This window comes from Trichosurus vulpecula, chromosome 7 (assembly GCF_011100635.1).
Source record: "Trichosurus vulpecula isolate mTriVul1 chromosome 7, mTriVul1.pri, whole genome shotgun sequence".
Classification (NCBI taxonomy): Eukaryota; Metazoa; Chordata; class Mammalia; order Diprotodontia; family Phalangeridae; genus Trichosurus; species Trichosurus vulpecula.
Genome location: NC_050579.1, coordinates 116,236,072 through 116,249,990, shown reverse-complemented (window position 1 = coordinate 116,249,990; position 13,919 = coordinate 116,236,072). Strand labels below are relative to the sequence as shown.

Below are 13,919 nucleotides of genomic sequence, written 5' to 3'. Positions count from 1 at the left end.
CGTGACTAGACATTCTGTGCTGTTTCTTCAAATCCTTTACCTCTCCACATTTGGGGGGAAAGTGCTTAATTTGAGGACCACAAGTTTTTAATCTTCACTAGCATAATCATATCATTGTTCTACTACAAATGGACCTCAGTTTTATCAGATAGTGTATAAAATTGTAACTTAAGAATCATAAGCCAGTTCACCTTACAGGTATTTCTGCCTGAAATAATTATTAGCAAAGTAACACTTTCAAGAAGTTCATCACTTTAAATCTGAGCTTCCTTTGCAACACAATTTTTTTAAAAGAAATTTTACCAAAATAAACTTCTATCTCCTTCTGTAAAGGAATACTGTATATTGTTTTCAGTTTGAGTATTTTATATTCTACCAATATGCTCCATGAGAAGGAATATTAGCCTTACAAAGGTTGCCATAATCAGAGTTCCTTCTACACCTTGTGGATTGTTTGTAAAAGTAAGCACAAAGTTTTTGAATTTCTCCTTCAGAGCCAGACACTTCACTCTAAGCTTTCACAGCTTAATCCTGTCATTCATCCTGTTTAATGAACAAATATCCTCAAATTTTTTTTATCAATACGCTAAACATTAAGTAAATTTCTTGAAACAAACAGGAGATTAAGAACCTGCCAGCAAACTAGCTTCTGTCTACCAAGCCAGGAATCTGTTTCCTTGGCACTGTGAGGATTGTTAGTGGGGAGGAATCAAGCAGAAATCAAAGCATATTTTCATTATGTCATTTAAAAATCAGACCTTAGGACTCTACCTGAAGAAAATTCTTAGATTTCTTGGTTTTTCTTGTCATGATTATTCAGCTATAATGCAAATCATGGCAGCATACCTGAGAGCTGCTGCTGTGAATAGCTTTAAGGGTCTAATCGCATAGTATAATGAGCTCTCTATTTATTCAGAACAAAACCTTATTCAGGAAACTGAAGCAGGACATTCACGTCAACGTAACATAACAACTTAATACTAAGGCAGCCATATAGTCATAAACAAAACATATCATTCAGTGTATCTTAAACAAATATCAGAATATTCACACGGTGTATATCATTGCATTCCCAAAATACCTGTTTACACAAGCAGGAGGTCCCAGGCCAGGGTCTTCACTAGCACAACATATCATCCTTAGGGGTAGCAGAAAATACAAACACCACCCACCCCTAGGTCATAATAAGTTACAATCTCCTCAATAAATACAGAGTGTCCAAGTAAGGTTCTCTTTCATCTTGACCCAAGCTTGCCTTCCAAGTCCCATGGCTCTTCCTCCATGGGCCAACCACTCCCAGCTCTTGCCTGGGTTCACAGGCAGGCAGCTTTCTGCTCCTGCAGCTCAGGGACACTGCTCCACTCCAAGCTTTTCTTTCTCTTGCCTGACAGCAGGTTCCAGGGGCTCTTGCCCGCAGCTTCTGTTTCTAGGAGAACAAAGGCTACAACAATATTTACACACATTACCAGCACCATTATCTCAATTCACTCATAAAGACCAAAAGACAGGTCTTCTGTCTGAGAAATTAACACAGACTAAGACAGGACTTATGTCTGAGAAATTAAAACAGACCAATAGACAGAGTGCCAGCATCACAAACATTCTTTCAAGTTCCCCTAGCCCACTCAGCCTTGCTTCTCTCTCTCAGGTCTGCTTCTCTCTTCATCCCACTCTCCCTCCAAGCAATCCAATATATACTGCTTCCAATCAAAGACTCTTGGTTCAATCAGTGTTTCCAATCAAAGACTCTTGGTTCAATCAAAGGCAAGACTCAATCAAAGGCAGTTGATTGGCTTAGTGCTGGAAGCTTGGAGGCCATCACTTAATTGGATTAATGGTTAATTAATTAAATTAATCTTACATTAAGTACTTAATGTGTTACAGAAACTTAACTCCAAAAGAAAAAACAGCAAAAATTCCCACTTTGCCTGCCCTTACATCAGCTTAACTCTGAAGGAGGAAGTTGAGTAAATCAGCCTTTTCCTCATACTTCTTATGAATCCATCATACGTTGACACGGTCTTTTCATTGCTCTGGAGTTTTGGAATTTGGAGTTCACTGCTAAGGTTGGAAGAGTATTGGATAAGTCAGGGAAACTGGGTAGATCCAAGTCTGCCACAAACTGACTCTTTAACTATGAGCAAGTGACCATATCTCTGGAATTTCTATAAAATAAAGGTGTTGCAAAAGCTTGATCAATCAAAGAAGCATTTTTAAAGCATCTCTTATATGCCAGGTAATATTGTAGGTTCTGGAACATAAAGTCAAAAACCTGATATGATCACTAATGTCCTTTCTAGCTCTTACATCCTACCTGCATTCTGGGGATTATATGGTCTTCAAGTATATCCCACTTCTATGCATCTTCCATGATCCCCGACACATACAAAGTGCTCAATAAATGCATGCTGATAGATTGTTGGTAATCATCTTGCGTCTATTAAGGGAAAAATTATTTGAAAGCTCTTCCCATAACTCAGGAATACAAAATCTGAAATATGATTTATCAGCCTTAAAACACTGTTTTTATTCCAAATACCTTAAAACATTTGACCTAGTCTCATCTGCTATATTTATTCTAGATCTATTTTTAATTTGGGGCAGGTGGGTGGCACGGTGAATAGAATGTTGGGCCTGGAATCAGAAAGGCTCACCTTTCTGAGTTCAAATCTTGTCTCAGACACTTATTAGCTATCTAACCCTGGGCAAGTCACTTAACTCTGCCTCAGTTTCTTCATCTTCAAAATGAGGTGGAGAAGGAAAGGGCAAACCACTCCATTATCTTTGCCAAGAAAATCCCAAATGGGTTTCACGAATGGTGTCACAAGTCATCAGACAGTGTTGAACAATGACTGTTGGATTACTGTTTGGATTTTCCTTCACACTCTATACTGTTCATGCAATGTGATAGAACAAATACTGAATTTGTAATAAATGATGCCTTGCAAATACCAAAATCCTACTATATTACATCATAACCTGGCAAAACTCAGTCTTACTCTCCAAACATTAGGTTCGAATAATTCTCTGCATGTGTAAAGTTTGCAAGCTGAAAAAACAAGGTGACTTTCTTTTAATGAATTGCCACCTCCCAACCCACAAAAAATACAAACACTTCTACCTGCATTCTCTCCAGCTATTTGAATATACATACCAAAACTATTTATCAATTCTATCTTTTCCCTACTGCCTTGGGACCGCTATGCTACTTGGAAAGATCCCCTGGTACTCCAGCCTCTCCTAAAGTTTGCAGTGTTGTCCAGAAAGAGAACTCAAATTGAAAACAGGAGAGATTTGGATTCTAATCTTCCATCTGATACCAGTTTTATAACTATATGCAAATCACTCATTTATTTTGTTCTGCCCTGCCCCCCCCCACCCCGCTCCAGTTTCTCCTTCTTGCCCCAGCTCACCCCACTGTTTGTACTCCCATCTCCACGGACCCTGCTGTTTGTGTTCCCTTCTCCAAGGAAATAATCCTGCCTCAGCTTGTCCCACTGTTTGTGTCCCCATCTCCACGGAAATCTAATTTTGTTCTTTCCCTTTAAATACTCTTTCTCTTCCCCAGCTCGGGGCTGTTGGATTTGAGTAATTACTCCGAACAATCGCGTACTTCAATAAATCCACATCTAAATTTATATCCGGGTTTCGCTCACTTTTTTCCGGCACATTTCAAGCCATCAATAAAAATCTATTAAGCGTCTTCTATGTACCAGGCACTATGCTAAGTGCTGGAGATACAAAAAGAAGCAAGAGACAGTCTCTGCCTTCAAGGAACTCACAATCTAATAGAGGAGATGACAGTCAAACAAATAAATATAATTAAACTACATACAGGATAACTAGGAAATGATTAACAAAGGGAAGGTGCTAGGATTAACAAGGAGTTGAGAAAGCCTTCCTGTAAAAGATGAGATTTTAGTTGGGATCTAAAGAAGGCCAGTGAGTCAGTAGGCAGAGTTGAGGAGGGACAGCCTTCCATGAATGGGGAGCAGCCAGAGAAAATGTTCAGAAAAGAGAGATGAAGTATCTTGTTCCTGAAACAGCCTTCCTCCCTTGAAGTCTGTGTGTATCACTTTTAAAACTATTGTGCATGACTCAAATTTTTCTTTCTGGCTCAAACATCTCAATAATCCAAATAACTCTCAGGAATACAAGGAAATGGGTTGTTTTCGCCTTCCCTCATGTCCCCATTTTTAGCACAGTGCACGCTGACTGATTTACTGACTGAATGCTTGTCCCTCTGAACTACAAAACCCAGAATACTTTCTCAGTTCTCCAACTCCTATTACACTTCATTGTAGTGTCTATAGTGTACTGAAATGGTAGCCATGTTGATGGGGTATGAGCCCAAGCTAAGACCTTTGCCCTTTACCCTAAAAGAATTTGGTTCCCATTTGTTTGAGGTGGGGATGATAAGGTACAAGTTCTGGAACCCCACACCCAACTCTCCTTGAACTTTCCCATGTAGTCAAGTCTCTGGCATTAGCATGAGGTATCTACCCATTCCAGTAATCCTCTCAACTGGCCTTTCATTGTGGTCTATACTCAATCTTCCTGTTCTCTGTTCCCAGTTCTCCATTCTCTGTTACCTCCATCACCCCTGGCTACTTCCCACCCTTGATCCTATCTAGATTGCAGCCCCCCTTGGCCACATGTTCCAGGTTCCCCCTGTTCCCTGCCCTTCTCTGTTACCTCCCAGTCACTCCAAACTACTTGGCCTCTCCTAGATCCCTCCAACAGTCTTTCTGTATATAAAATCCATCCTGGCCTCGTTTAAAGTGCTCAGATTCAATCTAGCCTGCTTGTCAATACAAGGGTCACCAATGCTCAGATTCCTTAAGCCTGAACAATATGGTGGATTTTTAGAATCATGCCCTCCTAAAATGGTGTTCTAATAAACCTTATCTTTAACTGAAAGAAGGCTTGGGTTGAATTCATTTGGGCAGGACCCACATGTCACTATTTTGGGGTCTGAGTACCCCTAAATTTCAATAATGTTTCTAATCCATACCAGTTTCACCAGCTCTACTGAAGCTTTTAAAATCACAATTCACATGATACAGGTTGAACAAGATAATATTAGTGATGATGGGGCACTTGGGTGCTTGTGCTTGGACCCCAATTTAAAAATCACATTTCTCCTCAAAACACTATCCCTGACAGTTTTCTCCCCAGCCCAAGGACACTATGCCTAGCAATAACTCATGAGTGGGCCCCAGTAAGACAAACTACACTTCCCCCACAATTACTCATAAGGCAGGTCCCCAGTAAAATAAACTATCTTTCCTCAACACAAGAACAAGCTGACCTCTCAAGAAATTCTCTTGCAAAAACAAGACTATCTTGTAAGCACAGAATTATCATGCATTGATTTCCAAAGTTATCAATCTAGAGGACAAGCTATATATAGATGTCAACTCTCAAAGCTATTTTGCTACAGATGTAACAGACCAAAAGTACATCCCTGAGAAATCCCTTCCCCTGGTTTCCAGTAGTGAATGACTCCTATAACCACAGGTGCAAGTTATCACCTAATTAGCATACCTGCCTGATAATCCACTACTTTTCCTATATAAGCTTTAGCATCATTCCTATTAAGTTGCGAATTTTTTAAGGAATGCAAGTTTCCTAAGGAGCTCTACCAGCTATATTGGCATTACAATAAATCTTTGCCACCTTGACTTGAAGAATGCTTGAGTCCATGAATTCATTCCAGATGACCCTCTCCTGTACTCCAGTCTTTGGGGGGGGAGCAGTCCCTGAATCCCCACCTCCCTTCACACCCCATCACTGAGAGGAAGCAGAATATATCGAAAGTATACTAGTTTTGGAATCAGGAGAGACCTGAGTTTGAATCTTGATTCCAGCATTCCTAGTTGTGGGACCGCCACTTACCATGTAGGCCTGTTTCTTTAGCTGCAGTACCTGAGTCATAGGGTTGTTCTAAGGACAAAAGTGCTATATCAATGTTAGCTTGTATTGTTGCCCAAAATCACACAGGCACCAAATCCTAAGAGCGCTGATTTTAACCCAGGGCCTCTGTTTACAGATTGATCTATTCACAGCATCGTGTTGCTTCTCATGGGCAGCTAGGTGGTACAGTGGATAGACTGCTGTTGCAACAATCTGCTAGCGGCTGCTAAAGGAGTGTGAGACCCACCAACAACTAACACACAGAACGCTGCAAGCCCAGGTTCTTTTGATCTGCTTTACTAAGGAAAGCAACAGTTAAGGGGTTAACAATCTTACTTTAATCCAGCATACAAATATCATTTACTTAGTTCAGGGGATAAAGCCAGCACCCTGAACTTCAGAGCAAATACAAACAAATTACAAACATCGACAGACAGACCTTGTCTGATTGAAATCTCAATGCATAGTTAACAGGGTTTAACAAAGTCCAAATGTCCAGTTTTATAAGCTGGAGGGCTCTTAACTACAGCTGCCCAGAGTCTCCACATCAGCACACCTTCAAGAGTGAGAGCCCTCCCCAAATAGCTCTGCTCTCCCTTTGTATACACTCTTTAGGCACCAGCAAACATCATCTGAGCAACCAGAACTCAGGCTCCTACTATTGACTCTGGTCTTAGCAACTCCCCTTAGGACCCTGAGGGCTTCATGCCCACATAGGCTTAGCCCCTAGTATATAGGGGTTTGGGCCTGGGGTTTAGCACCTAATAAGACTCAATCTAAGACACCCAACATAATTGATATTACAGCTGCCAGGCCTGCAGTCAGGAAGATTCATCTTCTTAAGTTCAAATGTGACCTCAGATACTTACTAATTGTATAACCCTGGGTAAGTATTTAACCCTGTTTGTCTCAGTTTCCTCATCTGTAAAATGAGCTAGAGAAGGAAATGGCAAACCAATCCAGTATCTTTGCAAAGAAAACCCCAAATAGGGTCGCAAAGAGTCAGACATGACAAAAACAACCGAACAGCAACATTTCTTTTCATGTGTATAAATTGCTTACTATATACAAGGTATTGACCTAAGTGCTTTAGGGGCATCATTTCAGAGCCCCCCTGACAGGATAGGGTTGATATGGAGAGCTATTACCAGATCCTCTATTTGAGAAGGGTGCATATGGCATCCATCTCATCATTTCTCACCTACCTGCACTCCCCTATGACGAGGTTTGAGGGAAGTTTCAGGGACCTCTCAAGGACTGAAGTATAGGAGAGGGTCATCTGGAATGAATTCATGGACTCAAGCATTCTTTAATGCAAAGGTTTATTGTAACACCAATATAGCTGGTAGAACTCCTTAGGAAACTTGCATTTCCTAACAAACTTGTAACTTAACAGGAATGATGCTCAAGTTTATAGAGGAAAAAGTAGTGGATTATCTGGTAGATATGCTAATTAGGTGATAACTTACAACCCTGGTCACTGAGATCATTCACTATTGGAAACCAGGGGAAGGGGTTTCTCAATGGTGTACTTTTGGTCTGTCACATCTGTACTGAGATGGCCTTGAGAGTTGACATCTATATATACAGCTTGACCTCTGGATTGAATATGATAACTTTGGAAATCAATATGTGATAATTCTGTGGTTACAAGATGGTCTTGTTTTGGCAAGAGAATTTCTTCAGAGGTCAGCTTGTGTAACAATAATGTTGCTAGCAACTGTTGTGGGGTCGAAAGACCAACAACAACACCAGGACACAGGAGGGCTGCCAGCACAGGTTCTTTGATCTTCTTTTCTAAGGAAAACAACTGTAAGGGGTTTACAATCTCAGTTTAATTAAACACACATATATCATTCACTTAGTTCAGGGGGAAAAGTTAGCACCCTGAACTTCAGAGCAAATACAAACAGAAATGACAAACAGAGACAATATAAACAGCGCAAATCACAATACATAGTTGCCAAAGAAGCACCAGCATCTGGGTTTTTCAAAGCCATGGGGGCTGCTTCAACAGCTACCCAAACTCATCACCAACACTCTTTCAAGAATGCGCCCCCAAAGGCAAAACGCTAACCTCGGAGTTTATATACACTTCTTCAGGGTCAAAGGGCATCACAACCATGTGACTAAAACCCATGTGAACTAGGCTTTCCCTTGACATAAGCAGTTCATCAAAGATCCCCGATTCAGTCAAAGATTCCTTAGTGCTGAGAAGCACTGCAAAACAAAGACAACAAAAAATACGCTTTGCTTGCCATTACATTTGAAAGGCAAAACTCATCAAAGGTACTTGATTACCTCAGCATTCCAAAAGAGAAAACAGTGAAAAAGTCCTTCCCTGACTATCATAACAGCTTGTTTTTGTGATAGAGAAAGACAGTTTATTTTACTGGGGACCTGCCTTATGAGTAATTGCAGGGGAGAGGTAGTTTGTCTTACTGGGGCCCACTCATGAGTTATTGCTAGGCATAGTGTCCTTGGGCTGGGGAGAAAACTGTCAGGGATAGTGTTTTGAGGAGAAATGTGATCTTGGAATTGGGGTCCAAGCACAAGCACCCAAGCACCCCATCACCTGGACTTTATCATTCCCCCTTTACCTTTCCCCTTCCTCCTTCAACTTCTTTGGGAGTAATGTTTTCCCTATTAGATCTCCTTGAAGGCAGAGATCGTCTTTTGCCTTTCTTTGTGTCCTGAACACTTTACCCTGGCACATAGTGGCATTTAATGAATGTTTATTGACTGACTGACTGAAAGGTATTTCTCCTATCCTTGGCACCCCAGTTCACATCATACTTTACAATGTTCATTGCATGTCAGGTTAGAATAAACCTGGGAAATCATGAAGTTCAATTCTCTCATTTAATACATTGGGGCTCACAGAAAGTTGCACAAGCTTAAGTGAAAAACTTAAGACTCAAACTCAGGTTTTCTGACTCCAAATCCAGGGCTCTTCCCAATATCCAATTGTTGTCCAGTCACTTCAATCATGTCTGACTCTTTGTGATTGCATTTGGGGTTTTCTTGGCAAAGATACAAGAGTGGTTTGCCATTTCCTCCTCATTTTACAAATGAGGAAATTGAGGCAAACAGGGTTAAGTGACTGGCCCCAGGGTCACACAGCTAGTAAGTGTCTGAGGACACATTTGAACTCATGTCTTCTTGATTCCAGGCTCAGTGCTCTATCCAATGCACCACCTAAATGCCCAATAGCCAATAGTGCCCAGTATCTGATCACACTCATTCAGTAAGAAAGACACCAACCTTAGCTAATGTGGAGCGGAGCTTTGGAAAATGGAAATGCTTTCTCTTCATACTAATTCCAAATGTTCCAGGAGATTTCCCAGTAAAGCAACCACAAGTATATTTCTGAATACAAATGACAGTTCTTTTCTCTCTTTCTTTTTTTCCCCTTTCTTTTTCAGTCATTCTTATTTTTTCTGGCTTAAGCTACTTCCCCATTTGGATTGCGCTCACACTTAGAGCCCCACTCATGTGAGTGTAAGAGCCAAGGCAAGAGCGATTTTAATCCTTGTAATCAAAGTTATTATTTCATAAATTTCTAACAGAATCGTGCAATTTTCAAATATCATTCCAGGGCAATATGCAAGAATTCCATTGGAAAAAGCTAGGCAGGTGTGTCCCATAAAGATATTAGTGCCAAAGAGGGAGAGCAATTCCCCATGCTGGGTGTTGGAGTGACCCAGTAGTAAGGTAATACATAAACAGTTTATAGTTCCCAGGATCCACTCAGGATCCCAAAACTAAGTCTATGATCATGATTAAATCATTTAATTTGTGTCTCAGTTTTCCTAACTGTTAAATGGAAATATCACATTTATTGAGTGTCTGGGGTGTGTGTGTGTGTGTGTGTGTGTGTGTGTGTGTGTGTGTGTGCGAGGTTTGAAGGCTAAAAAAGCTCATCCTGCGAAAACTATTTCTTCTTATTGTATTGTTGGGTTTTTTGTCTATTATTTGGTGAGTTATTGAGAAAACAAATTTGTCTTTCCTTAAAATCCCAAAGGAGGAAGAAGTGAGAGAATATATATCTGTTCTCAGGAACTACCAGAGGTGTGAAGTAAGAAATCTTGATTAGATCTTCACGGACCATGAGAAAAGTTGGCATATGCTGCCCACAGCATGCTGGTTAGCAAGACATCCACCTGATTTTTTTGCCCACACCAGAGGCCTATCAAATGTGTGCAGCCGAACACACAAAGATGAAAGCCAAAACCCTGAATCCAAAAACTGTAAAATTATAAACAACTAGCCAATTTGCATTTGGAAAAGAAGTACATTAAACCATGCAATTGTTTTTCATAGGACCAGTCCCATTGAGTAATGAAATACAGACATGTTAGTTTTACCAGGCTTTAGAATATACATTGTATAATAAAGTATGATATCTGGACCAGGGACAAAATACAATGCCAGAACTCATGTGTTGCCAGTTTTCCACTGTGCAGTTTAATTTAGTAGATAAATCTGCTTTCCACATTTTCTGAATCTCAACATGTTTTAAAAGATAGTCAGACCTACATTTCATATGTTTTAAAGTCTCATGGTCATTCATGTTCCACTTAACACAAAATGAAGTTGAACAAAACTTTGACTCCCAGTGTCAGAATTTTAAGCAGAAAGATTTAAGATAAAACTGATTTTTAAAATTTTCACTTGAATGTTAAATATTCCCAGAATCATTTTAAAGTTAACCATCTAGTACAACCAGTACCTGAAAAATAATGCACTCCACAATACACCCAACAAATGGATATCCAATCTTTGCCTGAAGACTTCCTATGAGAGGAAACCCACTACTTCTAGGAAAAAGACTATTTCACTTTAGAATGGCTCTAATGATTAGCACGTTTTTCTTCGCAGCAAAATTAAATGTACCTTTTCCCAGCTTCCAAACATTGTTCCTAATTTACCCCTTTGGGGCCAAATAAAACATTTTTAAACCCTCTTCCATGTGACAGACTTGGAAATCTTTGAAGATAGCTACCACTCGCTTTTTTCTCCTGGCTAAATATCTTTAGTTCTTTCATCCAATTATTAGATTATAAATTCCTTGAATGCAGGGACTGCCTTTTGCCTCTTTTTAGCACAGTGCCTGGCACGGACTAGATACTTAATAATGTTGATAGATTAATCATATGTTACGAACTAAAAGCCAATCATAATTCTAGTTGCCTTCCTCTGGACAATCTCCAGTTCATCAGTGTCTTCAATGTAACCCCAGAGACCTTACAGATACCTAGCCTTATGGTATTACCCAAAGGGTTTGAATATCCCCACAAGAGAAACCCACTTGGGCTTGCTAGAAAAGCAACCCCTTTCTCAAAAGACCTGAACAGTCTAAAAAACTCAAAGAAATAATGGAGAGCAAATCTGGATATTTTATTCCCCATGTCGTGGTTTTCATCCCTTGCTGGTATTCCAACTGCTGGGGTAGAAGGGAATATTTGTTCTACCTGAGATGCTGGCAAAACCTATGCTAGCAGGTCAGATTTTGGAAATCTTGTCTATGGAGATAACCAAAAGGCAATCCTATTACTGGAGCTACTCAGTAGCCCCCTTTCAATTTAGAAATTCCTGTGTCTTTGCTGAGTGATTTTCCTATCCTGGGGACACAATTGAGAGCATGGAGTTGTTTTAATATACATTTCTCTTACTATTAGAGTTTTGGAATAGATTTTCATATGGTCATTGACAATTTCTAATTCCTTTTTTGAAACTGTTCACTCCTTTGACTACTTATCTATTGAATAATGGCTCTTGGTGTAATTAGTTTATTTTTAAGTGAATGTTGGTTGATTTACCAGTAACAGCAAAAATAAAATCTTATAGCTAAGTAGCAGAATTATTTTGGAAGGAGTCACTCTATAAAAGAAAGACTAAGGCTGTATCTACCTAGCACTGGAACTTCTAATGAAGGAAAATACAGGTTGTTTTCATTGGATTTAGCCAGTAGCTCTGGTACCCTACAGAAGGTGCCTCTGCAAAATGCAAATATGATGACTTTTTTTACATTTAATAGTATTTTATTTTTTTCCAATTATATGTAAAGATTTTTTCAACATTTTTTTGTAAGATTTTGAGTTCCAACTTTTTCTCCTTCCCTTCCTCCTCCCCAAGACAGCAAGCAGTCTGATATAAACTATATATGCACAATCATGTTAAACATATTTCCACGTTAGTCATGTTGTGAAAGAAGAATCAGAACAAAAGGGAAAACCATGAGAAAGAAAAAAAATGAAAAAAGTGAAAAGAGTATGCTTCAATCTACATTCAGATTCCATAGTTCTTTCTCAGGATATTGATAGCATTTTCCATCATGAGTCTTTTGAAATTGTTTTGGATCATTGTGTTGCTGAGAAGAGCTAAGTCAATCATAGTTACTCATCACTCAATGTTGTTGTTACTGTGTACAATGTACACCTAGTTCTGCTCAACTTCACTCAGCATCAGTTCATATAAATCTTTCGGTTTTTCTGAAATCTGCCTGCGCGTGATGACTTTCTTAATGAACCAGTCTTGACTTCAGTGTTATACATAATATATAATATTAAACAAATTCCTAAAAAGTTTTGTAAAATTGGAATTTGTCAAACAAATAATGCATTTCCATTCTTTTATAAGTTCAGCAATGCACTCTGATTGTGAAAGCTTTGGCTACAAGACATGAAAAATAAACACGTTTAATAATACAGAGAATTTTTTAAAGTACACATTTAAAAGAAAAATTACATCTATTTTTAAAAAACAAAAAATCACCTAGAAACACTTCCTTAAATCATAGAGTGGTTTCTCTATAAAAGTTTAAGGGTTTCATTCATTTAAAGTCACATCTCATAGGCTCCCACCAAAGTATATGTACCTTTATTAGTCAGCCAGAGGACATTGTTTGTTCAAAACAAGAACATTTAGGAAAAAAGCATGAAGGAAAAGTAGCAAAACATAAAATATCTCCCACCCACTCACCCACACAAACCTAGGATACATACCATCAATGAGAAGAGTGGACATCCACTGGAAATACTCATGGAGAGGCACACAAATGTGTAGGGGTAAAGTAGAACTCCACTGACCCAGGACCATTGATATCTTCCCATGATGTCATCACACTATTCCTGCTGGATGCTTTGTCTTCATGAGAAATTGCTCCTTTTTTTTTTAATAGTTGCAATCAATTTATTAAAAGAGATGATTGGTTAGGCATCTGCAATGGCGACTTCAACTTCTACACCTGGTTCAATGCTGATAGATGTGATCTGTTTAACAATTTCAGAAGGACTGGGCAAATCAATAAGGCGTTTGTGGATTCTCATCTGGAACCGATCCCAAGTCTTTGAACCTTCACCGCAAGGAGTTTTTCTAGTTGTGATCCGAAGTGTCTTGGTGGGCATTCGAACAGGTCCCTTCACTTTCAAGTTCTTTTCTTTGGCTCCTCTAATTAGGTCAGCACACACTTTCTCGAGTGATTTCACATTGCGGCTGGTGAGGGTGATACGGATCCGGTGAATGGCCACTTCGGGCTCCACAAGGGTCTTGCCGGTGTCTTTGAATGCCATGACAATGGAGCGGCTTCCTGACCGACTTATTCCTCGGTGAGAGCGAACAGCGGTGAGTCAGGAGGAGGAGAGGCAGGGTCTGCCGCCTCCACGCGTCTGCAACCTGCGATACCTTCACCAAAGAGGAAGTGTTGTGTTCACTGGGTGGTACTCCTCGGATGTAGTTTTTGTTGGCTGCTACTAGGCATGGCTGCACTAGGTACCTGATTAGAAACTTCTCTCAGCCTCTTATTTCTTGCTTCTTTTAAAGACCTTAGCTATGGAACTATTTCTTCCACATGAGAAGAATATGCTTTACCTATTTTAAGATGTCAAGGCTTTTAAAAATAAACAATTACCCTTCTTCAAGAATCAGCAAAATTCCATCCTGCGGGCAAATCACTTAACTTCTCAGCATCCCAGGCAATCCTATACTACTATAAATTGGGG

At 39.6% G+C, this 13,919-nt stretch overlaps 1 protein-coding gene across 1 annotated transcript; it reads right to left on the bottom strand.

The window, feature by feature from the left end:
• Positions 1–13,130: 13,130 nt before the first annotated feature.
• LOC118857388 (40S ribosomal protein S20-like) lies at positions 13,131–13,544 on the bottom strand. Its single transcript, XM_036768077.1, has one exon. The coding sequence runs from the start codon at positions 13,488–13,490 to the stop codon at positions 13,131–13,133; it is 360 nt and encodes a 119-aa protein (XP_036623972.1). The 5' UTR covers positions 13,491–13,544.
• Between the last annotated feature and the right edge of the window lie 375 nt (positions 13,545–13,919).

Excerpts from the sequence above, each read along its gene's own strand:
- LOC118857388 (XM_036768077.1), bottom strand. The coding sequence starts at position 13,490 with ATGGCATTCAAAGACACCGGCAAGACCCTTGTGGAGCCCGAAGTGGCC.